Source organism: Heterocephalus glaber, unplaced genomic scaffold (genome assembly GCF_053883595.1).
Source record: "Heterocephalus glaber isolate CG9 unplaced genomic scaffold, H.glaber_assembly_v1.0 deba00001479, whole genome shotgun sequence".
Classification (NCBI taxonomy): Eukaryota; Metazoa; Chordata; class Mammalia; order Rodentia; family Bathyergidae; genus Heterocephalus; species Heterocephalus glaber.
The window spans coordinates 21,931,751-21,959,560 of record NW_028258316.1 but is presented as its reverse complement, the minus strand read 5'-3'; the positions used below and the strand labels follow the sequence as shown (position 1 = coordinate 21,959,560).

Here is a 27,810-nt window from a genome sequence, read left to right as displayed (position 1 = left end):
TCCCCAAAGTATTATTTAACATGGTCCTCAATCCACTGTCTTTCCTACAAATTGTTGTGTACAGAGGCTAGTTCAGGATTCGAACATATTTTTTATTTATATTTCAGGCAAACACACTTCCTGAGAGGCAGGGTGAACTTCTTTAATGAGGCACATCATTTTTAGTTGTCTCTTTGTGATGATGATTGAGTTGTTAAATGTCCAGCACTTAATTAGGGCTCAGGCCTCTTAATGTTTACGTTGGCCCACATGGTGGTCCTTAGAAAGGGGAAAAGAGAGTAGTATTTGGTCTATTGTACAGTTCTTTTTTTGTCACAGTCTAATTGTGGTCTATGCACTGCAGCCAGTGTTGCTGGAAGATGAACTGGATGAACTTGGCCTTAGAATGCTGCCATCATTTGTTTCTCTCATAAAAGATCTGTTTGCACAAGGAACATTGAGTGAGGAGAGGCTCAGATATTTTGAAAATACTTTCATGTTTTAGAGGTGTTTTCTGGTTTGGCTAAACCAGCTACTTTTGCTGAAGTTCTCCATTGTGTGTTTTCATTTAATTTGTAAGGTAACTTTTTTCTTCCTTTAGGATCTCATTTTACCCAACGGTGGTACTCCAGCAGGCACTTCGAGTCCAGCCTCTTCATCTTCCCTTTTGAATAGACTTCAGCTTGACGATGAGATTGATGGTGAGACCAGAGATCTCTTTGTCACGGTTGATGACCCAAAGAAGCACGTCTGTACAATGGAGACCTACATCACGTATAGGATCACCACCAAAGTAGGTTCCTTTGTTTTATAATGCCGAGTTAAGTGGTCCTGCAAAATTGGGGTCCTACCTCCACGACTTCTGCTTTGCTTTCAGACTCCCTTTTTACAACTCCAGTCACCCTTATTATGATTACGAGTGTTGTTTTTAGAGAGTGGACCCATTAAAATTATTATTATTATTTTGGGGTTTTTTTTGGTACGGGGGATTGAACTTGGGTCCTTGCACTGGCGGGGCAGGTGGTGGCACCACTGAGCTAAATCCCTGGCCCTATTTTGGTTTTTTGAGACAAGGTCTCACTGTGTAGTTTAGGCTGGCCTTGAACTCATTATGTAGCCCAAGCCGGCCTGGGACTCATGCAGCGATCCTCCTGTCTCAGCCTCCCAAGAGCTAGGATTATAGTGTGTGCCACCACGCCCAGAGAGAATTAAGAGGATTATGTGTAATAAGTTGTTTTAAAAGATAAATCTTTTTTTTTTTTTTTTTTTTCTTTTTTTGGTACCGGGGATCGAACTCGGATCCTTGCCTTGTACTTGTGAGGCAGGCGCTGGAACCACTGAGCTAAATCCCCAGCCCCCTTAAAAGATAAATCTTAACAATGAGAGACAAATTACTGAAGAATTTTAATTAAAACATTTACTACCCATACTTTCACTTATTTTCTGTCACAATACTTTTAGCATGTTCATATCACATTGCTCTTGAAATTTATGAGTCATAGCAAGCTCAATGTCTGATGAGACCCTGGTTATAATTTGGCCTAATTAGGGCTGATGGTGGGAGGACAAAGGGGTAAGAGGACTAGAAATGATATTTATTGGCTTTCTGCTGTATGTTAGGAAGGTAGTGATTGGGGTTCTATGATTTCATTAATTTTCACAGCATTCCTAAAAGGTCTGCAATTTTGCAGTTATAATTTTATAATTTTGCAGATGAGGAATCTGAATCAGAAAGCTTGAGTAATTTGTTCAAGGTTACAGAATTGGTAACCAAGATTCCAACTTGGATTTTTTTTTTTTTTTTGGCACTGGGGATCAAACTCGGGTCCTTGTGCTTTCGAGGCAGATGGCGACACCACTGAGCTAAATTCCAGGCCCTGGATTTCTAATACTATAAAGACTGTATTTTTATTTTAAAACCCTAATCTTTACATAATTGCATTTATAAAAGAGTAACTTCAATTTTTGTGTGTGTGTGTGTGCCGGGGATCGAACTCGGATCCTTCCACTTGTGCAGCAGGTGGTGAAACCACTGAGCTAAATCCCCAGCCCAGAGTAACTTTAATTTTTTTCTTTTTTCTGCAGTGCTGTGGATTGAGCCCAGTGCTCTACCATTGAACTATACTGTCTGCCTTGTGTTGTTACCTTTGAAAATTAGTTTTTGAATATTTGCAGTAACTGTAAAATTTTAGGCTTGTCTTTAGCATGTACTGACATTCTGGAGAGAATCCTACTCTGTTGTGAGGGCTGTCCCATTGTAGCTGCATCCTTGAGCCACTGGATGCTAGCAGTGCATGTGTGTGTGTGCGCGCGCACACACACACACACACACACAGTTTAACAGCTCCAGACATTGGCAGGTAGTCTCTGTGGAGCAGAGTTGTTCCCTAGTTGTAAATCTCTGATCTACATTATATTATTATATTTATTTATTTATTTATTTATAAATTGGTACATTTTAGGCATACAATGCATTTACATTTATCATTGGGTGTTTGTACCTGAACATGATGTATCTTAGTTCTTATTTTGTCCCCCATTACCTGTGCGCCCTTCACCCCCACCACCCTTACCTATTTACGTAGATTTTGTTTCCATTTTTTTTTCTTTCTCATAATTTTTCCTTTCCCTTCTTCCCTTTCCCCTTCCCCTCCTGCCACCCCTACACCTTTGGACCTTTTCCCATTTCAAATTATCAATTATTCATTTTAATCATTTTCATCCTTATTTACACTTTCAGTTTCTCACACTAGAGAAAGTATTAGGTATTTACACATGTGTGTCCTATTTATTTCACTTAAGAGGATGGCCTCAATATGCATCCCTTTAGCTATAAATGACTCTAGTTTCTCATTCTTTATGGCTGAGTAGTACTCCATTTTATAAAAAAAAACACATCTTCTTTATCCAGTTTCCAGTTGATGGGCACTTGGGCTGTTTCCAAGCTTTAGCTGTTACAAACTGTGCTGCTATAAACATAGGTGCACATGTATCACTGTGGTACGATTCTTTTAATTCTTTTGGGAAGATACCCAGCAGGGGAATAGCTGGGTCAAATGGGACCTCTAGTCCTAGTTCTTTGAGGTATCTCCACACTGATTTCCACAGTGGTTGCACCAGTCTGCACTCCCACCAACAATGGAGAAGGGTTCCTTTCTCTTCACATCCCCGCCAGCATTTGTTATTGGTTAATTTCTTGATAGCAGCCATTCTTTGTGGGGTGAGGTGGAATCTCAGTGTTGTTTACACCTGCATCTCTCGAATGACCAGTGAACTACATTATATTATTAAGGAGAAAATTCACATTGTTGCTTTGTATTTTAGATTTTTAATTTATTTTTATTTTTATTTTTTGGTACCGGGGATAGAACTCGGGTCCTTGCACTTTAGGTTTTTTAAAAAGTGTTTTAGTGTCCTATTTCTTGTATTTCCCTTACCACAATCCACATAATGAAGCAGCATTTACAGATAGTTTCAGAAGTTTTAATAGATGGAAGCGTCTTTATGGACATTGGTTTTTTGGTTCTTTTTTTTGGTACTGGGAATCGAACTCAGGACCTTGTGCTTGGAAGGCAGGCGGCGGAACCACTGAGCCAAATCCCCAGCCCATAGATGGTGTTAAGAGGAGCTTAGATGAGGATGTCTCTCTTCTTTTACTGTGCCTTTTCTCTTTTTCATTGCAGAAAGATTTCATATATTTATCATTTTTCCTGTTTTTGTTTTTTTTTGTTTTTTGTTTTTGGTACTGGGGATCGAACTTGGGACCTTGCACTTGTGAGGCAGGTGCCGGAACCACTGAGCTAAATCCCCAGGCCCTGTTTTTTTTTTTTTTTTCCCCCAGTGTCAGGGATTTAACTCAGGACCTTGTGCTTGCCAGGCAGGTGCTGTGCTGCTGAGCTAAATCCCAGGCTCTGCTTTGTTTGTTTTTGAGACAGGTTCTCATTATATAGTTCAGGCTGGCCTTGAACTCATTGTGTGCTAGCCTGGAACTCAAAGAGATCCCTCTGCCTCAGCTTCTCACACACTGGAATTACAGGCAAGTACCACCACACTTGACTTAAAAAAAAAAATCAAAACTTTTTTTATTATGAAAACTTAGTAGATTTTGTACCTGTTTAAATTCTTTTTTTTTTTGGTACTGGGGATCGAACTTGGGTCCTTGCGCTTGCACAACAGGCGGTGAAACCACTGAGCTAAATCCCCGGCCCCTGTTTAAATTCTTTGGAAAGAGAAACAGAATGAAATATACTGAAATGTTGTTTCTTTGTCTTTTATTGGTTGAAGATATTATATTTTAAAAATCATATGAGTAATGCAAATACACTGTCCTAAAAAAAGTAAAAGAAACAATGCAACAGACCAAGTACAGAGTAGAAAACTGTGCGTCTTCCCTGGTCCTATTTAGACGTTCTTCTTAACAAAAGCAGCCATTTCTGAAACTTGGTGCGTGCTCGACCAATCCTTTTTCTTTTCATTTACATATATACACACACAGGAAGAGTTAGATTTCCATGTATATTAAATGCTCTTTCCCTTCCATTTGACAGTAGTTTTGAAGACCTCTGTTCATACATGACTATATTAGCTTATTCTTTTTTTTTTTGTTACCAGGGATCAAACTCAGGTCCTTGCGCTTCTGCAGCAGGTGGTGAAACCACTGAGCTAAATCTCCAGCCCAAGTCTCTAATTGTTTATGCAGTGGTTTCACAGTTCTTTTCTCTTATTTGCACTTAAGCAAGTGTTTTGAAGTTACTGCTCCTGGTTCATACACAAAGATTTATCTATGCCTGGTGTCTTTCTCTGTTAGCACCTTTGGCAGGTGCTTGTGTGGATACTCTTTTCTCAGAGGTTCAGTGTGAAGTATGTAATTCCAGGAATTATTTCCTTTTATTTATTTTTTACGCTGTGGTCAGTGAAATGCAAAACCTGTTTTTCTTGAATTGGTGCTATAAACAGCCAGGTGACAAGGTGACTCCCCCGGTAGTATAGCCAGCTGTACTGGCTGAATGTAACATTTTCCCACCCCCACCGACACTTGCTTCCCGCGCCCTGCAGTTTACCCCACCCTGACCCCCAAAGCCAATCTTAACTTCTCTTAGCTGACTCAGAGGCCGACGTGCCCACACAGTCACCAGTGTCGTAGGCATCTTTTTATTCTTTCCTTCCCTTCTTTTTCCCTCTCTGTCCTATTTCTGTCCCTTCTTTAGGGATTATTGGATGTCCTGTAAGTGAGAAACTGAGAGTGACCTTTCTCAAGTTCTAGTCCCATATTTTTACTTGTCTGTGATGCCAGTGCCTTAAGACTTGTTGTGGAATTTTTACTTCTTACCCTCTTTGTCTTCCACTTCTGATTCCACCCTGGGTTGTCCACTTTTACTGTTTCTATAAGTGAACCAGGTTTGACGTCTTGGTTGTGTACTAAGAGCCTTCTTTCTGAAAGCTCTGTTAAAGGATACGTAGGAGTGTGGGGGCGAGAGACAGGGCAGGCAAGGAGGGACACAGGATTCCACACTGATCCTGGCCTGGCTGCGTACACCTTTGTTCCAGGCAAAGGTAACCTGGTCAGAGAATGAAGTTTACAAATGTTCGTTTTATGCCTTTGAGGCTGCAGCTTCTTGATCCTAATTCAGTTTCCTGATCACCAAAGCTGGACAGAGTATGGAGCTGTTTGCCTGAGTCTAAATGAGCCTAAGGCTGAAAGCTTGGATAGAAGTGGGTAGATGTAAGATTTAATGACCAAGCCGGGTATGTGGCACACTTCTGTAATCTCAGCACTCAGGAGGCTGAGGCAAGAGAAACACCTAGAATTCGAGGCCAGCCTGGGATTTACATGAGTTCAGGACCAGTCTGAACTATACAGTGAGACCCTGTCTCAAAAAAATCAAAAAGAAAAGAAAAGAAATAATAATCATTGATATCTTTCTGAGCCATTTTTCTCTATTCTTTTACAAAAATGAGTGTTTTGTATGTACACAGCTTACTTCATACATTGCAAATATTTCTCTGTACTAGTACTATTAAAATACACCTTCACGCATCACTCATAAGGCTGCAGTAATGTTCTGTTGTGTAGATATGGCATGATTTGTGCTAAGCGCTCTAAGTATGTTATTAATTTTCACACTTAACGAAGTAGATACTGAGACTGGTCTTTACAGATGAAGAAACTGAGAGATAGAGACATTAAGAAAATTGCTTATGGGCCAGGGATTTAGCTCAGTGGTTCCACTACCTGCCTCCCAAGTGCAAGGTCCTGAGTTCGATCCCCAGTAGCCCCCCCCAAAAAAAGAAAAAATTGCTCAGACATGCAGCTACTATGTGGTGAGGCTTGAGTCTCTGGCTCTCAGATTCCAGCAATGCCTTTAAGAATTGTGCCTTACTTCCAAAAGCCATGTCTTCCCAAGGGCGTTGGCTCTCAGTGGCTACTAAAACTGTGGATCCAGAAGCAGACCTGAAATTGGAAAATGACATCATCAGCTCCTTTAGGTGGGTGATGACATCACCCAGAAGTCATCACCACCTCCTCCGCTTCAGCCAGTTCCTCTATGCAGAGGCCTCAGTGGTCAGGAGACTCTAAATGCCACTCAGAGTTCAGATTATATATAAGGACCACAAAGTGGACATTAGATTTAATGACGAGGTTGCAGATGACTGTGGTGAGAGCAATTTTGTTACTATGGTGGTGCAGAACCCAGTTGGCAGGGGATTAGGATGAATGAGAGGTAAGGGAGAGAAGATGTGAATGTTATAATTTGGCAACAAAAACAAGAATAAAATGTAGAGCAAGAGCAGTAATTGGAGGAGGGTGTGGACTTGAGGGAGGGTGAGGCTTGTGTTGTGTGTGTATGTATTTTGTTTTGTTTTATTTTGTTTTCGTTTTTGCTTTTTGAGGCAAGGTCTTGCTGTATAGCCCAGGCTGGACTCAGACTCTCAGTGCTCCTGCCTCAGCCTTCTGAGTGCTGGGATTACAGGTGTGCACCACCACACCTGGCTTTGTGTGTTATTTTTAATGGATGAAGGAGACCTGAGTGCCAACTGGACAGTGTTGGTAGAGAAGTAGACAGTGGATTGAAGACTGGAGAGGCAGGCGAAAGCCCCTGTGAAGGTGGAAAGAGATAGTGTGTTGCTCACAGGTGGAGCGATTGGCTCCCGGTGGGGGAGGGGAAGCACTTTTTCCTTTGTTCCAGGAAAAGAATGGAAGCTGCTTCTGTGGCAGGAAGTTGAGGGATTCTTTGCTTATTGTGGCAGTTTTCTCTATGAATAAATGATGAGATCTTCCACTGAGAGTGAGGAGGAATTTTGAAGTGGGGTTTAGAAGTCTTCAAAATTTTTACAGGCTTTTAAATAACTGATGTGGAGAATGAGGGAGAGAATTGGCAAAGGGAGTATTGAAAGACTGCTTGACAGTGTTGAGGGTGCAGTTGTAGAATTTATTGTGTCACTCCGTGTTTGCCTAATTTGCTTTCCTCCAGCAGTGTGCTCACATGACCAGGCCTGCTAAAACAAAGAAGGGTGGTGGCTTTTGCCTGAGCTGAGTGAATGGACAATGGGAGTGAGCATGAGGTATTGTGGATTGAAGTGATAGGCCATGGAATTGATGCTGAATAAGGAAGGAAGGAAAGAAGTAAGTAGACCAGAATGCTGAGAATTTTTTAAGTCCCAAAAGACTGAACAGGGATTTTGAGAAGCGGAAGGTGGAAATGGTGGGGGCCCTGTTTAGAGAGGGAGATGCGTGAATTTCCACCTGATGACAGTCTGGAGATGCAGTGGAGTGGACAGAGAGGCAGGTGTATGGCGAACCACCTGGCTCTCGAGGGCAGGAGAGCTTTGGAAAGGAAGCTGGACAGCTAGGTGCTCCAGTGTTCAGGGCATCAGAAGAAATGACAGGGTGTCAGTAGCTAGAGGAGAATGTGGACTTGAGGAGGCTTTTGTGTGGTGTATTTTGTTTTGTTTTGGTGGGGAAGGGTCTTGCTGTGTAGCTCAAGATGGCCTCAGACTTGCGATCTTTCTGCCTTAGCCTCCTGAGTGCCGAGAGGTGGGCTAGAGGAAGTATACAGCATGAGCCTCAGGTTTTCACAGAGCTGTGGAGGGGGAGTGTTGAGGAGCAGTGTGGAATGAGGGAGATGTCTGCAGCCACTTCTCGTCTTGGGGGGGTGGGGTGAGGATTGTGGAGTAGAGACAGTGCGCAGTCCACAGAGGGACAGATGGCAGGGAGACTGTATGCACAGGGAGAGCCTGGTTTCCATTGGACTGCATCACCTGTGGACTGGGTGCTTCAGAGAGCTGGTGGAGAGCTTTTCTCCAAGGAAAGGAAGCCCAGAAGAGCGTGAGGATGAATGTCCAGACACCTTGCTAGGCATCATTCTCAGGGGGTCTCTTAGGTGGTGAGGTTTGGAAGCAGAATGGGATCAGCTGGCTATCATTTGGTAACAGAAGAGGTTTTGATGCTGGGGGACAGGTATCACTTAGATGTCTGAGGCTCTAGCTGTAGCCTAGGGAGATGGTCCTTGTGATGAAGACCGAATTTTGGATTAAATGGACATTCTTTGGAATGGCTCTGGGCCACAGTTGTTGGGCACATCTGCTTCTGGGGCGGAAGGAGAGGCCTTTTTGATAGGGTGAGGCCCAGGGGGTGGGGTACCATGCTGAGTGATTGATTAGAGCGTGGATTTGAGACAGGTTTTCCAAAGTGTTGGAAGCCCTCCCCCCAAATCATCAGGGATGCGTAGAGATGACCAAAGAGGTGTTCATATACACTGACGAGGTGGGCTTCTAGTGAAGTAAAAATAAGTATTCCTTACTATGACTGTGTGCAGTTACCTGTTGTTAGATTTGATGTTAGATGTGTAACCAGGACCTTGTGATCTAGGTTGTAGACACACAGATGGAATGACAAGGACTGAAATGCTGTAATGGTTATCCCTGATTATGAGATTGTGGTTCTGCATTTTTCTTTATTGGTTTGTTAACCACTGATATTAGAAAATAAGGCATAAATATACATTTGTTTTCCTCAGATCTTGAATTTTACACGGGAAAGACTTACTACAAACTTGTATTTGGAGTTTTATTGATTTGTATATTTTGTGAATACTATTAGTCTTATAACTGGGTTTCTCCAGTAATTCACAGGGATATCTGTGAGCCAGTTTTAGCAAGTGTGTAGAGTGGTGTTGCAAATGTGTTTCCTAGCTTCATTCCTGACTCTACTTTTTCTTTCTGCTCTTGTTTTTTCTTTATTTTCTTACCTACTTCTAATTTATGTTGTTTGATTATATTTTGTGTAAGTAAAGCAAATATTGGGTGAGAGAGTGTGAACATCCTTCTTTTTCTCATGATTTTTGCTTATGCTTTCCAAAGCACAAGTAAGTTTTTGCTGTGAATTAAAACTTGAGCATTTTATATATGACTATAAAAATATTACATGAGGATCATATAAGATTTGGAAACAAGGATGAATATAAAGAGGACAGTTCTCATTATCAGTTCTGAATTATTCTTCTAATGTGCATGTGTGTGTTTGTGTGTGTGTGTGTGTGTGTGTGTTTGTATGCTGGTACTGGGATTGAACCCAGGGATACCCTGCCACTAAGCTACACTCCCAGCCCTTTTAAAATTTTGAGATAGGGTTTTGCTAAGTTGCCAGGCTGTCCTTGAACATGCAATTCTTGTACCTCAGCCTCCCAAATAGCTGGGATTGCAGGCATGTACTACTATCCTGGCTCCTATAATCTTTTATATTTAGATTTTAGTACAAATGAAATTATACAGTATGTACAAATAATTTGGCGTCCTGTTTTCCCCTTAAACTATATTGAAGCATTTTTGTCATTACAAATGTCTTACAAACATAATTATTAATAATCATGGAATATATCATAATTTTCTTTTTTATCATTGGACATTTAGGTTGCTTTTTAAATATTGCAGTGCAGATCATGATGAAAATGTATTTGTTACTTTTATTATGATAAGCACTCTGAGAATAGGTAACAGCATAAGAGTCATAGTAAAGAATATTTATTTTTACTATGGTAGGAGTTTAGCACCATCATTCTGTACGAATACCTCTTTGGTTATCACTAGGCATCCCTGGCAATATTTTTTAAAACAACACTTGTCATGGCTGGGATATTCAGGCTGGCCTTGAAGTCCCAGGATCAAATGATCCTCCCTCGTCAGCCTCCCAAGTGGCTGGGACTGCAGGTGCAGCCACGATATCCTGCTTACTTGCCACTCTAGAAAAAATTATTTTCTCAATGGTATATTCCTAGAAGTAGAGTTAACAGTGCTTACAGACATAAATATAAAAGAAAACCATACGGCCGGGGATTTAGCTCAGTGGTTCTGGTGGCTGCTTCGCAAGTGCAAGGTCCCAAGTTCGATCTCTGGTAACCGAAAAAAACCAACCCAAAAAACATAAATAAAGGAGAGGATACAGGAAAGTATGTTGATAAACTTGTAACGGGAGGCCTTCTTGTTGATAATACTAAAAGTATCTAATGGGAAAAATGGATGAAATCTATTTAATTTTAAAATTTTATATAAAATCCATTTGGGAATTATAATAGGCAAATTGCAGTAAAGAGCTTATACAAATGAAAACAAAAGAAAAGTGTATACTTGACACACATTTGAAAGAATGTTTTAAATTTATAAGTAAAAGAAGAATGTATTACTTTGCATTTATGTGTCTGTCAAAGATAACTAGATCCATGTAATGAGAACATAAACTGGTATATTTTTGAAAGCAGTGTGTCAGTTAAAAATATATGTATGCTTTCATCCAGCAATTCTATCATTAGGGACTCATTTTAAAGGGATTATCAGATAGGGATTAATAGTGTCTGTTGTAACATTATTTATTGACTGAGGAAATTAAAAACTTAAATGAAGATTTGGTTTAACTGCAGTATGGCCATTCATTAGGATACTATATATGTGCCTATAATATAGGCGCGTGCGCGCGCGCACACACACACACACACACAAACCTATAATCTCAGTACTCAGGAGGTTGAGACATGAGGATCACTGAGAGTTCAAGGCCTGCCTAGGCTACATAATGAGTTTAAAGCCACCCTGAACTACAGTGAGACCCTGTCTCAAAAAAAACCCCAAAACAAAAGATGCCCAAGAAGTATTAAAGTGATAGAAAATTGAGAGAATATGCATAAAAATATGGAAAAATATAAACCTTAATGTTAACTTTTTTGTTTAGATGGATTATGACTGATCCTTTAGTTTTCACTTCCTTATTTTTCTTGAAATTTTAAAAGAAGTCCAGATAGCTTGAATATATAGAAGGAAAAGAAAAGAACCAGTTCCCCAGATTTGTTACAGCAAAACTAAACTTGTATTTTATAATGCCATTTTTTTTTTTTTGGTATCAGGGATCGAACTCGGGTCCTTGCGTTTGCGCAGCAGGCGGCGAAACCACTGAGCTAAATCCCCGACCCCATAATGCCACACCAAATATTTATTTCAAATTTAAGAGTAGAAACTTTACATAGCTATAATTTATGAAATGAAGTTGAAAAACATAATGAAAACAATCAATGAGTTGATTGTTGAGTAACATTTAGAAAGCCCTCCATCAGCCCTGTTAACAGCGGAAGTGAGTTGATGTCCTCGATCACCTTTCAAATTCTGCCTTTCAGGGGCCTGGAATCATCCCCCTCCTCTGATGGAGCCTGGTAGGGTCTATGGGGGACCGAAAATGTCCCTGTTGACTCTCTTCTTACTGCTGAGGAAAGAGGCTCAGAGAGGCTTACTGTCCTCACAGGGATCTGCTGGGGACTCTGCCAGGGAGGAGCTAGGCAGTCTGTCCTCAACATTTCTGTCACGCTGTGCCTCAGAGTTCATCAACAGAGAGTGAGTTTTTTGGTTTCAAGCACTGCCTCTCCCCAACTTCCCATAGTACCATTCCCATTCCTTTGGGCATCTCCTACTAATTTACAGATAGCTAAGTTAAATGAGTTTCCTCACATCTTCCCACTCCTTTCACCCTCAAACTTAGGGGAAGGTTTTGTTTCATGGGTTTTTGCTGGTGCCTGGGACTTTGAAAAGGGGAAGCCATACAGAAAGAGCTACTTGGGGGTCATTTCAAGACGGGGTCCTTTACCTTGGCAGTTTAGCTCAGGCCATGAGCACAGATTTGGGGGCAGATGAAATCAGTTTTCAGTGCCAAAGCTGTCCACAGCTTCTTCTTTGATGGATGACTCTTCCTTATGTGTTTTTAAGATTTTCTTCATTTCTTGGTTAAAAGAGACTTTTGGCTTGAAAAAATACATTTATAAAATGTAGCTTGAGCCATTTTTATCTTGTACTTTAAATCCTAAGATCAGTAACTGTTGGTACTTTTCTAGGGGAACATAGCTTATTGGAGACATGATTGTAACTGAGGAGTCAAAACCTTTTAATATGAATCAACTTAATTTATTAACACTGTTTTTTATTATTAATCACATCATAGAAAACTTTAAAACTTCAGGAAAGAGGATAAGATTATTAATATTTTTCTGCTATACAGTGGAATCTTGTTATTTCCTTATAGATATTTTCTTATGCATGTCAAATGCAGTACACTTTCAAGGTTATGGTTCTGGCCTTCTTGTAGAAGATGGCAGAGTAAGCAGAACCTTTTCTGTTTTCATCTAATCTGCCTTCTAACTGAGCAGGGCTCTGTTACCTTTTTATTATTTTCCTTTTGCTTTCAGCAAAGCTTGTCAGCACATTTAGCAGAAAGTAGAGACTTAATTTCTTTTCACAGGGTTGGATTTAGTAGTAATATCCTAAGTGAAATTACTCTGCAAAAAGAAATTCCCCCAGTTAAAGTTGGAGGAAATGAATCAGTGTTCTAAACAATTCAGAGAGACAGGTGAGTTTTATTTCCTGAGGGGCAGGGCGGGGTGGGGGGGGGTGGGGGGGGGGAACAAACCAAAAACCTGACATTTTTATTCTAGCTCCTTGAATTTTTGACTAGGCCCTGAGGCCCAGACTAACTATTCCTGATTGATAAACTCCAACATTTGGCTGGTGTGTTTGGTGGAAGGAAAGTGTTTCTTGCCCAGTTTGGTTATTTGAAAGGATTGCCTTTCCTTCCCTTTCGCCAAGATACAGTACTATTCATCATGTTTATTTTCTTCCATCCTGTTATTTGCAGAGTACTCGGGCGGAATTTGACTTGCCAGAATATTCTGTTCGTCGAAGATACCAGGATTTTGACTGGTTGAGGAGCAAACTGGAAGAATCGCAGCCTACCCATCTCATTCCCGTAGGTAGTAATCACCACAGCTCATTTCTCACTTTTCCTTCATTGTCTTTCCTGTAGCTGCTCACTCAGCTCTTGCCCTGTCAATGACCAGTACACACCCCATGCATTTTATACCAGATCCACCTCTCAGATGCATGTAAAACGTACTGGGTAGTTTATTTCACCTTTTGGCTTCTGATTTGCTATACAGTGTGCCAGATGTGGGGTGCCATGTGGTGGATTTTTGACAGTTTGTGAACAAGGTTTTTGCTGAACCATAAATCAGCTTTTCTGAGAGCTTTTTGACAGTTTTTTGAGGAATAAGGAATCCTAATTTCCTCTTGCTGTCTGTTTAAAGATGGAACCCTGGAAGTATGAGCCTTACTGAGGCTTTGTTTCCCCCTTGGTAAGCTGTTCCTGAGGGTTGGGTGGCTGCCACCAGGTGGGGAATGATGACTCAGACTGTGGCTGGCTGGGCTGTCTTTGGATAGGAGCAACTCATGAGGAGGAATCTAGCACATATCATTCGTCCAACCACAGTTTTTTATTTAAAAAAACAAACAAGAAAATCCCTGGGCTGGAGATGTAGCTCAGTGGCACAGCACCTGCCTGACAACCACAAGGCCCTGAGTTCGATTTCCGGTACTAAAAAAAAAAGGAAAATCCCTAAGTGTATTTCTTGAAGCAGCATAATATTTACCTACTACTTAACATCTGCATATTTTTTTACAGAACCAGAGCAAAACAAAAGAAAACAAAAGTGATAAGTTAACATGCATAATATATTAAATACACTTCTCACTATGTTTTTTTGAAAGTAGAAATAAGCTGTTTTAGACCCCACATATTTCTTTGGGTTTGGTGTGCTTTCAGGTAGTTTGAGTCATAAAACTTTTCAGAGAGGCTGATTTTATTGCTCAACAAAAACCTTTTGTGAATAATTTCTTAGCACTACCAGCCTTTCTGTTGCCACTGTAGCCTCCAGCATTCTTTCCTGGATGGTTGGAAGAGGCTGTATATGTTGAGAACACACAGACAGCTTCTTGGTTTTCAAGGTGAAAAAGAGCAAATCCGGGCTGGGGATTTAGCTCAGTGGTTCTGCCACCTGCCTTGAAAGTGCAAGGTCCCGAGTTTGATCCCTGGTACCAAAAAAAAAAAAAAGAGCGGGACTCCTGGGCCTCGAGTCTTTCCCAGGGTTTCATCGCTTTTCTCTCGTCACATACCCTTCTGTTCCCTTAGCCTGTGGTTTTCCTTTCCTAATCTCTAATCACTTCCAAACATGTTTGAAAGGTAACAATCACTTTTAAACAGTTGAAACTATTCCTTAAAACAGAATCTTAATTTGGCAACATTGGCAGCTAGTGAGTAATTTTTTTTTTTTTTTTTTTGTACTGGGGATCGAACTCAGAACCTTGAGCTTTCGAGGCAGGCACTGGAACCACTGAGCTAAATCCCCGGCCCTAGTGAGTAATTTTTTAAAGTACACAATTTATTTCAGAACAGCTTTATAATTACAGAATCACTGTGAAGACAGTAGAGAGGGTTCCTGTATATTCCACACCTAGTTCTGCTTATTAACATTTTACATCAGTATGTCACATTTGTCACAATGAACCAATCATCATCATCATAAATGTTAAATAAACATAATTAACGAAAAGTACTTGGTTCAGAGTTCCATAGTTTTACTTCATGTCATTTTTCTATCCCAGTATCCCATCCAGACCGAATTATATTTTGTAGTCATAGCTCCTCAGGTGCCATTTGGTTGTGACAGTTTCTCAGGCTTGCCTTGGTTTTTTTGTGGGGGGGGTTTCCCATACTGGGGATTGAACTCAGGACCTTGTGCTTGCCAGTCAGGCACAGCGCCACTGAGCTAAATCCCCAGCCCTTGCCTTTTTTGATAACTTTGACAGTTGAGAGCAATAGGCTGTCTCTCAACTGAAATTTGTTTGATATTTTACTTGTGGTTAGAGTGGAGTGATGTGTCTTAGAGGGGAAAACCACAGAGGTAAAAGTGTCATTCTTATCGTATGCATGCATCAATGTGGTTGTTAACCTGGATCACCTGACTCAAGGTCGTGCTTGTTGAGTTTCACAGTTTCTCTGGGCGGCTCCCTGTCCACACTACACTCTGGGAGAAGGATGCTCTGTAGGGTAGCTCACATGCACCCCCTCTCCTGGCAGCATTTGAGGCTTGGTGCTTGGCTATCAAAGGGTAGAAAGTGCCATCTGCTGGTGAAACATAGTGGCCCTCATCCATAGATCCAGAAAGCTGAACTGACAGAGTGAAGTCTCCACGATGCCCAGATGGATCCAGGCATCTTTTTTTGTTGTTGTTTGGATCCAAGCATCTTTAAGTATGGTTTCTTATGGTCTGGATAGAACTAGTGAGTAGGAAGGAACTTTAAATGTAGGTGGAAATTGGGCTTGATAGTGCATGCCTGTAACTCCAGAACTCAGGAGGCTGAGGCAGGAGGATCATTGTGAGTTTGAGGCCAGCCAGGGCTGCATAATGAGTTGAAGGCCAGCCCATATTACATAGTGAGACCCTGTCTAACTCCCCGCTCAGAAAAAAAGAATAGGTGGAGACTTACGTTTCTTCATAAATTCTTGACGTGTATCTGAAGTGGAGAGAGATTTGATTTTAAATACAGAAATCAAACCAGAAATGTTTTTCCCACCAAAATGTCATTTTACAATCATTTTGCTAGGACATATCCACCTGTTATTAAATATTAACTATATGTTCATCTTTTTACTAGTCCTGTTAGGTGACCTTGGAGAGAGGATCAGAGAGTGAGGTAAAGGTTATAAGATAAAGGGTCCCTTGCCCTGCAGAACTTACTGTCAGATAGAGACCTAGTAAATGTGCAACAAAATTATTGTTTAGATTTTCTTTCTCTCTTTTTATTTTTAAAACAGCTTTATTGAGATATAATTCAGGCTTCTAGGATATCAGAGTTATACAACCATCAGCAAATCAATTTTAGAGTTTGTTCATCACAAAGAAACTGAATCCCTTAGCTGTCATATCCAAACCCTCTGTCTTCACATTTACCTGGTACATTTACCTACTTCTTGTCTCTAGATTTCTGGGCATTTTCTGTCAGTGAAAGATACACTACTATGTGACCTTTTGTGGCTGGATTCATTCACTTAGACCAATGTTTTCCAAGTTCGTTCATGTTGTAGCATTTATTAGTACTTTATTTCTTTTTTTTTTTTTTTTTGGTACTGGGGATGGAACTTGGGACCTTGCGCTGGTGAGGCAGGTGGAGGAACCACTGAGCTAAATCCTCAGCCTGGTACTTTTATTTCTTTTTATTGTCAAATAATATTCCATTCTATAGATATACCACATTTTGGCTATCCGTTCATCCTAGATGGACATTTCAGTTGTTTTTTTTCCTTTTTGGAAGCAGCAATAATAAGTAGTACTAATGTGATGATTCATATACAGCATTTTCTGTGGCCATGAGTTTTCATTTTTCTTGAGTGTGTGCCTAGGAGTATAATTGCTGAATCATACATAAATGGTCTAGCCTTTTGAGGAGCTGTCAGACTGTTTTCTAAAGTGGCTGTATAGGGCAGAAATCAATGCAATGGAGACTAAGAAAACAATACAAACAATCAATGAAGCCAAGAGTTGGTTCTTTGAAAGAATAAACAAAATTGACAAACCCTTAGCCAATCTTATCAGAAAAAGGAAAGAAAAGGCCCAAATCCGTGCAATTAGGAATGAAAAGGGTGAAATTACAACAGACCCAGCAGAAATCCAGATGATCATCAGTTCCTACTTCGAGAACCTATATGCCAATAAGATGGAAAACACAGAAGAAATGGACAGATTCCTAGACACGTATGAATTACCAAAGTTGAATGAAGAACTAAAAATTCTAAACAACCCAATATCAATCAATGAAATTGAAAATGTAATTAAAAACTTACCAACCAAAAAAAAGCCTGGGTCCTGATGGCTTCACCGCTGAATTCTACAAGACATTTAGAGAGGAACTACTGCCACTACTGTTTAAACTCTTCAGTGAAATTGAAAGGGAAGCAATACTCCCAAATTCATTCCTGGAAGCAAGCATCACCTTGATCCCCAAAGCAGAGAAAGACCCAACTGAAAAAGAGAAGTATAGGCCAATCTCACTAATGAACATAGATGCAAAAATCCTAAGATACTGGCAAATAGAATACAGAAGATCATCAAGAGGATCATACACCCTGACCAAGTGGGATTCATCCCAGGGATGCAGGGATGGTTCAATATATGCAAATCAATCAATGTAATACACTATATCAATAGAGCCAAGGACAAAAACCATATGATTATCTCCATAAATGCAGAAAAAGCATTTGACAAAATCCAGTGCACATTTATGATAAAAATCCTACCAGAAAATCAGAATAGATGGTCTCTACCTCAATCTGATAAAAGCCACCTATGAAAAACCAACAGCCAGTATCATACTAAATGGTCGAAAACTGAAATCCTTCACACTAAAATCAGGAACAAGACAAGGATGTCCACTATCACCACTCCTGTTCAATATAATTTTGGAAACAGCCACGACAATTAGATAAGAGAAAGAAATAAAAGTAATAAAGATAGGAAATGAAGAAGTCAGATTGTCATTATTTGCATGATACTCTACATAGAAGACCCCAAGAACTCCACCAAAAATCTTCTAGACTTAATAATCAAATTCAATAAAGTAGCTGGTTACAAGGTCAACACACGAAAATCAATAGCTTTCCTCTACATGAACAACAGACTCACTGAGAGAGAAATAGGGCAAACAATTCCTTTCACAATAGCATCCAAAAAATTGAAATACCTAGGAGTCAACCTAACAAAAGCAATCAAAGACCTCTTCTCTGAAAACTATGGCACTCTGAAAAAAGAGATTGAAGGGAATATCAGAAAATGGAAAGACATCCCCTGTTCCTGGGTAGGAAGGATCAATATAGTGAAAATGGCCATACTTCCAAAACTGCTGTATAGATTCAATGCAATCCCAATTGAAATCCCAGCAGCATACTTCATGGACCTTGAGAAAACAATCCAAAAATTCATTTGGAACAAGAAGAGACCCAGAGTAGCAAAAGCAATTCTAGGTAACTGAGACATGGCAGGGGGTATTACAACCCCCATCTTGAAACTATACTGTAAAGCTACTGTGATAAAAACAGCATGGTACTGGCAAAGAAACAGACCTGAGGAGCAGTGGAACAGATTAGAAGATGCAGAAACAACTCCAGACACACTCAGCCACCTCATCTTTGACAAAGGAGCCAAACACCCTTGCTGGAGGAAAGATAGTCTCTTTATTAAATAGTGCTGGAGAAATTGGGTTTCAACTTGCCAAAGACTAAAACTAGACCTATATCTCTCACCATGCACTAAAGAAAAATCAAAATGGATTAAATATGTAAATATTAAGACGGAAACACTAAACCGGCTGGAAGAGAGGTTAGGAAGAACTCTTGAAGACATTGGTGTAGGAAAAGATTTTATGAACAAACCTCAGTTGCTCATGAACTAGCACAAACAATCAACAAGTGGGATCTCTTCTTATTAAAAGGCTTCTTCACAGCAAGAGAAACCACCAACAGTGTGAAGAGACAACCCACAATGTGGGAAATAATTTTCACCAGCTGTCCCTGAGACAAAGGTCTGCCATCTCGAATCTATACAGAACTTTTAAAAAATCAGACCTCCCAAATTTAAAGACCCAGTCCAAAAATGGGCATCTGAAATGAATAGACATTTCTCAGACAAAGAAGTAAAAATAGCAAATAAACATATGAAAAAATGTTCAACATCACTGGTCATTCGAGAGATGCAAATGAAGACAACACTGAGATTCCACCTCACTCCAGAAAGAATGGCTGCTATCATGAAATCAACCAATAACAAGTGCTGGCGGGGCTGTGGGGAAAGAGGAACCCTGCTCTACTTCTGGTGGGAGTGTAGACTGGTGCAAGCACTGTGGAAATCAGTATGGAGATACCTCAAAGAACCAAGACTGGAAGTCCCATTTGACCCAGCTATTCCCCTGCTGGGGATCTTCCCCAAAGAATTAAAAGAATCATACCACAGTGATATATGTGCACCCATGTTCATAGCAGCACAGTTTGTAATAGCTAAATCTTGGAAACAGCCCAAATGCCCATCAACTGGAGACTGATCAAGAAAATGTGTTTTTTAAATAAAATGGAGTACTACTCAGCCATCAAAAATGAGAAATTAGAGACATTTATTGGTAAATGGATGCACATTGAGGTGATACTCTTAAGTCAAATAAGTAGGACACGTGTAAATACCGAATAGTTTCTCTGGTGTGAGAAACTGAAAGTGTAAATAAGGACTAAAAGGTATAATAGATAATGTGAAATAGAAGAAAAGGGGCACAGGGGAAGGGGAAGTGGAAAGGGTAGGGGAAAGGAAAGAAGGGAATGGAATTAATATGAGAAAATGAAAAAAAGGAATCAAAGTCTTTGTAAATAGGGAGGGATGGAGGGGTTGAAGGGAGGGCAGGGGAAGGGGGAAAAAATAAGAACCAAGAGAGTATGTAAAGGTGCATATCTCCAATGATGAATGTCATTATATTGTGCACCTAAAATGTACCAATAAAAGGATATACAAAACATAATAATAAAGTGACTGTATCATTTTACATTCCCACCTTCAGTGTGTGGGAACTCAGGTCTCTTCGCATCTTCATCAACAATAGTTATTATCCGTCTTTTTAATTATAGCCACCCTCGTGGGTGTGGTTTCTCATCGGTTTGATTTGCATTTACTTGATGGATTATGATGTTGAGGGTCTTTTCATGTGTTCTTTGGACATTAGTATGCCTTTCTTTGAGAACTATCTGTATTTAGATTAAAAATTGGATTTTTTTTATTATTGTTATTTTTTTAGAAGGCCGTTACAATCTTTTTGAATCAGTTGTAAAATTTGGGAGAATGGTGGTAAGTTCCTGGGTTTTGCCAGACTGTGGCACTGGGGAGGCACTGTGAGGTTCTTTGATTTGCCTTTTCCTGGGGACTGTCCTTGGCCTGCCTTGGTTTCCAGTCTTTGTGGCTCTGAACTTGACATCTTCTGGGGCTCTCCTGGAGAAACTCAACCCCTCCGAGGTGGTTCCTAGAACCACCATCCCTTTGGCCAAATGCAACTGCAAGATGGTTGATACTGATAAACTTTTCTCTCAGTTCATTCTGTTCTACTTTGTCTTAGCAAATTCTGGCCTACTGAACAGCCCCCCCCCCCCCCCCCCCCGCCCCATTTGCAGTACTCAGGATCAAACCTAGGGTCACCGAGCTATGCCTCCAGCTACTGACAGCACCCTTTTATGCTTTATAATGCTATGATAGGTTTTTTCTTTGTTTTTATTAGTACATGTTTGTGATACATATTGAGTCTATACATTGTGGGGAGTTGGCACATACACATATCACATTTAAGTCCTTTTTACTTTTTCTTCTTCTCTCCTTCCCCTCTGGAATGTGAAAGCATCTTATAAGGTGTAATAGTTGAAGCAACCAGAAAGTCTTTAGTGTGACTGTTCTCCTCTCAGTGTTTCTTTTAAGCTTTATGGACGTATGATTGATATTTTAAAAATCTACATGGATTTAATGCACACAATTTATTTTTTTCCATTAAGTTTATTGGTACATTTTAGGTATACAATACAGTTACATTCATCATTAGGATCTTGTACTGTTGCATGATGTATCTTGGTTCTTATTTTTTCCCCAGTCCTCTGCCCTCCCTTCACCCCCTCCACCCTTCCCTATTTACAAAGACTTTGTTTTCATGTTTTTCCTTTTCTCATATTTTTTTCTTTCCCCTTCTTTCCTTTCCCCACCCCTCCCACTTCTACTTCTTTAGACATTTTCTTCCTGTTTCACAATATCAATTATGCATTTTGATCCTTATTTACACTTTTAGTTTTTCACACCAGAGAAACTATTGGGTATTTACACATGTGTGTCCTATTTATTTCATTAATGCACACAATTTAATTAGTGAGTGTACACTTTTGATATCACCACAATCAAGGCAATAAACGTATTCATCACCTTCAAGTTTCCTTGTGTACCTTGGTTTGTATGTGTGGTAAGAACAATGTGAGATCTACTCTCTTAAATATTTAAGTGCATGGCATATTGTTCATTATAGGCACTGTTCTTTTACAGCAGATATCTCCAACTTGTTCATCTTGTATGACAGTAACTCTATACCAGCTGAACGACAGCGCCCCTCTTCCCCTTACCTCCTATACCCCAGCAATCAGCATTTTGTTGTTTTCATCTGTATTTGCTCAGTGATTTTTAACACTGCTTCATTTGCTATATCACTGCTAGTTACACAACAGAGATTTCATGAGTAGCTAGGCATTCAGATTTGAAAGATGAAGCAAATAAATCTGTGAAACATTTTAGTGTTTAACTTCACCTAGACGTTTAATGTTTAGTTCACTTTTTGTGAAGGAAGTCTTGCAAGAAGGATGTGTTTGTGTTTACTATGCACCTGGTTTTCTTCTGGATAGCAGTAAACTCTCACATGAATTAATGAGAAGAAATTTTTTAATGCAACAACTATTTGTCTCAATATGAAATAACTGAAACTTCATTTTCTAGTTGGTTCCTTCTTTTTGGTGTTAAATGCACATACTTTTAGCTTACCCCATATATAAATTATATGTAGTGAAATATTGGTTGAACTTTCAAATGCTTTGAATTAAACCAAACTTGATGATGATAATAATGATGATGTTGATGATGATTTGAGATTGAATTTAAGGTCACAGGCATGGTGGGCAAGTGCTCTACCACTGAGCTATACCCCTAGAGCTTTTACAATTTTTTTGTTTTGAGCATGCACCTCCTTGCTCTGTGTTAAGATTTGGGTCTAGATGCCCCGCCCCCCCCCAAGCCTCATGTGGTCATAGATGACTTTTTCAGAGGTGGCTCAATCTAGACTGTGTGATGCTGGGATTAAGGGTGTGTGATTACTAAACCACTACACTTGAGTGATTGGTTTGGCACCGCCCTAATCCCAGTAGTCTGGATGGGATAAAAGGAGGAGAAAGACACTGTTAAGGTCCCTTGTTGCTTTGTTACCTTCAGTCCACCATGAACTGTTGCCCCTCTGCCACCCTGGCTTGGAGCCAGCTGATTATGGACTGAAACCTCTACAAACTGTGAGCTAAATAAATCTTTCCCCCTTTAACTTTGGGTGTTGGGCATCTTAGCAAGGAGAGAAGTAACTAACACATCTTGCTATGTTTAATTTAGAAAAACATTTTGGTTAGGAAAAGTAACAAATATACAAAGTAGTGAGGACCCTCATCGTGCAGTTTATCAGCTCACAGCCCATCGTATTTCTTTTTTTAAAAAATTAATTTTATTGGTACATTTTAGGTATACAATATAATGACATTCATCATTGGAAATTTGCACCTTTACATAGTCTGTCTTGGTTCTTATTTTTTCCCCATTCCCCTGCCTTCCCTTCAACCCCTCCATCCCTCCCTATCTACAAAGACTTTGTTTCCATTTTTCCATGTTCTCATATTCCATTCCCTTCTTCTTTTCTGTTCTCTCACTCCCATCTCAGGTGATATTTTTATTTTTGTAATATATTTTTAAAAAGTGGTTTAAACAACAGATAATTATTCTCTTAAAGCTCTGGAGGTCAGATGTTCAAAATAAGGGAGGGTTTCTTTTTCGGGGTGGGGGCTACTGGGGATCAAACTCGTGACCTTGCGCTTTGGAGGCAGGCAGCGGAACCACTGAGCTAAATTCCCAGCCCAGATGTTCAAAATAAGTCTCACTGGAGTAATATTGAGGTATAGGCCAGGGCTACATTCCTTCTGAAGTCTGTGGGGGTGAATCTGTCTTTGTCTTTTCCTTATACCTAGAATGAAATTGCTAGTTCATATGTAATTCTTTGTTTAACTGAGGAACTGCCCAGCTGTTTTTCGCAGTGGCTGTACTATTTTATATTCCCACCGGCAATGTATGAAGATCCATTTTTTTTACGCATTTGCCAATGCTTATTTTCCATATTTTAATAATACTTATAGGTGTGAAGTGGTAGCTCAGATAATTTAAAAGGTCTTTTGAGGGTCAGGGAATGTAGCTCAGTGGTGCTGCGCCTGCCTGGCAAGTGCAAGGTCTTGAGTTTGATCCTCAGTACCAGAAGAAAAAAAAAAAGGTCTTTTTGGCCTACAAGAAATATGGAAGTTCTACCCCATAGTCCACTTCCCTTTTTGTTTTTTGTTCTTGATATTTACCAGTTGATAAAAATGTCCAGCGTATTAGCATCTGCTGTATGGTTGAAGTTGTATTGAGCTCTTCAGCATAGGATCTCACTGCAGATGCCCTTGATTTCACCAGCAACTCAAATTCCTTTGCATAAACAACCCAGGAAATAATAAAGGTGAGGCTGACAGTAGATGTGTTGCATTAAGAAAGCTTAAAATAGGAAGAAACAAATTTCCAAAGCCATGCACATTTGAGAACAATGTTTATTACATAAGCAAATTCTGTTTGGAGAAGGGTTCACCCTGGGTTCCTTTAAATAACAAGTTCAATATGCTAAATCTGGAGGATGGACAGCTACTTGGGGAGGTTATCAGTTCTGTTAAACAAGGCGTCCCTAACCACCTACTTCAGGTCAGACTTCCTCCTAAGTCCTACTTAGCAAAGGAAAATGAGAGTTTGCTCAGTGGACTCATGAGGTAAGAACAGAAAAACAGCCACTGGGTTTGGTAATTACAGTGTCATTGGAAATCATCCAAAGGAGCAGTTTCTGCATTAGGTGGGGATAGGGCAGACAAACTCTGCCTCAAAGGCAGTACTTAAAACCAGTTTTGTTTTGGAGTGTGAGCAGCTGGGGGGTTGAGAGATCAATGGAAAAAAATGGAACTCAAGTGGCTTTTTCAAAAAGATTGAATGAGACAAAAGAAGATTGGAGAGATATAAAGACTAGGGGTGGTTGGATTTCTTTTTACAGGTAGTGAACCAACCGTATTTTGACTGACTTTTTTTTTTTTTTTGGTACCGGGGATCGAACTTGGGTCCTTGCACTTTCGAGGCAGGCACCAGAACCACTGAGCTAAATCCCTAGCCCCCCAACCGTATTTTGATAGACTCCAGGAGTAACAGTGTATGAGCAGGAGATGTTGAAGATACAGGGAAGAGAAGGTTTAATCAACTGATGCCAACAGGTGCACCTTGGTGAACTTGTGGGTCAAGGACATGGACAAGATACATGTTAGCTTTGGGGAAAAGGTCCTTGGAGACCTGAGGAGTGGAGGCGAAGGTGGTACCCATGGTACCTTCTGTGGAGGAAGCAAAATACTTAGGAAGTCACCACTTGATGCTCTTACACCTGGCTCTTCAGAAAAAAGGTAATCTGCTTAGCATGATAAGTTGGGGATGAGAATGGATGCTTAAAGGAATGGGAGAACTGACCAGAATAAAGGAATTATCCTAAAGGACCATGCTCTTTAGACAGCTTCTCTGACTGGGCCAGAACATCTGGCTGAGTGCCACATTTCTAGTATTCTACCCAAGTGTAAGTTCCACGGGTGTCAGACCTGGACATGTATCTCCATGGGGCTCTGTATTCTCTTCTAGACTCTGTTGCCCTCTCTTTCGTTTGGAGACCTTCCCACTGTACTCTTTTTATTTATTTATTTTAATACTGGTGATTGAACTCAGGACCTTGCACTTTCGAGACAGGCGACGAAACCACTGAGCTAAATCCCCAGCCTCCCATTGTACTCTTTAGAACACCTGCTCTGTTATAAAGAAATCCCCCAGTAAGTATTCTTAGCCTCTTTTCTGAATACTCCCATGATCTCAAGATTTAAACGAACACCAGATGTCCCTGGAGATTTAGTCCCCTGAAACTGCTGTTCCTACTGCAACAAAAACATCCAAACTCTGTGTTTCCTCTTTAATAGGAATCAGAGCACTTTCAGCATATTAGCTAATTTAATCCTTGTAACACAGCCCTATGCGTGGCACCAGAGCCCTTACACTTGAGAACTGAGGCATACTGTATTGACTTTCTTAAGGTCTTTCAGGTTGAGGCTGTTGAATTTCTTTATATTTTAGCTTCTTCATTTCCAGGAGTGCTGGTGTTCCCAATTCCTAAACTTTTAAGTTTTAAGAGAACCTAGGTTCTCACATGAAGTGGCTGTGTACTCCATTTGTTTGGGTTGCTAAGTACACTAGTCCTAGTTTCTGTATCTTTTTTTTGGTTTCTTTTGTCCTTGAGGGTTTATAACTTAAAAGAGAAAAATATCTTTGTGCCATTTTATGGGGTTTGAGGATATTTTTTATTTATCCATTTTGAACATGAACTGCCAGGTTGGTTTAACATTAGAAAAATATATTAACTTACCACTGAACATATTAAAGGAAAAAGCATAAAATTGTCTTTATAGGGCTAAGAAAGCACATACTCTGACTTGGCCATCCTTGGCTTGTTTTATTCCCTATAGAGACTTGGATATATGGCCAAGATACATCTGCAAGTGTTCACACCAGCATTAATGGTGTCAGAAATCTATAAAGCCTATATGTGCATGGTCAGGAGAGTAGATGAGCAGATTGTTATACATTCAGGTATATATGCAAGACTGTGGAGCTGTAAAATGATTCTCCTACAGCTTATCATACGTCAAGAGAGATCAATCCCAGAAAGATAGTGTCGAATGACAGAAGCAAAGTATAGCTCTCTTTTTGAAGCTCAAAACCGAGTAAGACAAATTATAAAATATAGGGACAATGAACAAAAGGTTTAGGATTGTGCTTCCCACAGAGAGGATAGGGAGAACCTCACCAGGGGTTGGGCGACAGGGAATTTTGTCAGTGGTGCTTGTTGTTCTTTTTGTCAGCTTGAGTAGGAGATTAATGGGTGCTAGTATTATTGTTATGCTTTATGATTTAAAGATGTAATATGCTTTTTTTGTAATCATGGCAACAAAATAAACATACTATTTTGACGATTTTAAAGTCTCCTGTTCTGTGGCATCAAGAACATTCACAATGTTGTGTAACCATTATCACCTTCTGAAAAGTCTTGGAAAAATTTTATCACTCCAGAAAAAAACTTTGTAACCATGAAGCATTCACTCCTCATTTCCTCGCTTCTCTAGTCCCCAGCAACCATTAGTTTTCTGTGTTATGAGTTTGCTTATTACTGACATTTCACATAAGTGAATCATATGATATATGGCCTTTTGTATCTGGATTCTTTCACTTACAATAATATTTTCAGGATTCTTCTATGAAGTAGCCTATTTCAGTACTTCATCGTTTTAAAATCCCATTGTGTGAATATACTATATTTTGTTTATCCAGCCATCTGTTGATGGACATTTGGATTATTTCGACCTTTTGGCCATTGTGTATAGGGCTGCTATGACCACTTGTGTACAACTTTTTGAACACTTGGTTTCAGTTCTTTCAGGTATGTATTTACAAGTGGAATTGCTGAGTATTATGGTAACTATATTTAACTTGCTGGGGAACCATCTAACTTTTTCCACTGTGGCTGTACCAGTTTACATTCCCAGCAGCAGTAAGGATTTCTGTTCTCCACACCTTCACCAGCACTTGTTTTTTACTTTTTAAAATTTTTATTTACTTTTTAATTTTTTTGTGTGATTCTAGGGATCAAACCAGACCCTTGTACATGCTAGGCAAGTAATCTACCACTGGGCTACACCTCTAGTCCTTTTCTTTTTAAAAAATTGTGGCTATCCTAGTATGAAATGGTATTTCATTATGGTTTTGATTTGTACTTCTCTAATAATGATGTTGAGCATTTTTTTTTCGGTACTGGGGATTGAACTCAGGCCCTTGCACTTGCCAGGCAGGTGCCGTGCACAGAGCCACATCCTCGGCCCTGAGTATATTTTCATATTTGTTGGTCATTTGAATGTATTCTTGGGAAAAAAATCCATCAGATCATTTAGTCATATTTTAAATGTAAATTTTGTTTTCAACATTTCAAAACTCAAACATTTAAAAATTGTGCTTACTATGTATAATTTCCCTGTGGTAGTAGCAGTCAAGAAGGCCTTTCAATGAAGCATTTGAACAAGCTGCTAGGGAAATAGATTAAATCTCAAAGATTCCTTGGGAGGATCTTTTTAAAGGCAGGTCATCTTAAATTGCCCACAGTGTTGCTTCAAAGTATGATAGAGAAGTTTGTTTTGAGTATGGGGGCTGAAGGAAATTACATTTTGAGTGTAAACCTAAAGCAAAGCAAAACAAAAAAATTGGCTTGGCAAAGACAGTTTTCAGGTATATGAGTTTATTTACCTTCTTCTTTATTCACCAAGTTCTTTTACCCCTTGAATTGGAAGTAGAATCTTAAGACATTTAAGTCAGTGTTTGTGTGGTTGATACTGTTTTTTTCTTTCCTCATCATTGCACATTAAGTATATTGTACTTTTTGGATAAATGTTCACGTATCTTTTTTCAGGGACTATGCTATCTGTAGTGTTTTATTCTCTGCATTATAAAATTGATA

General features: G+C 39.7%; 1 protein-coding gene across 6 annotated transcripts in view; it reads left to right on the top strand.

The window, feature by feature from the left end:
- Snx30 (sorting nexin family member 30) overlaps positions 1-27,810 on the top strand; it is a 115,688-nt gene that overhangs the window by 50,387 nt on the left and 37,491 nt on the right. For 5 of the 6 annotated variants that reach the window (XR_015439878.1, XM_087183346.1, XM_087183345.1 and 2 more), the window contains exons 2-3: positions 581-772; positions 13,145-13,255. Coding sequence is in view for 5 of the 6 variants with exons in the window: in XM_087183346.1 (XP_087039472.1) it covers positions 581-772; positions 13,145-13,255 (303 nt within the window). In the remaining variant the exon portion in view is untranslated. The remainder of the gene's footprint in view (positions 1-580; positions 773-13,144; positions 13,256-27,810) is intronic. The other variant, XM_087183347.1, reaches the window with a different exon arrangement.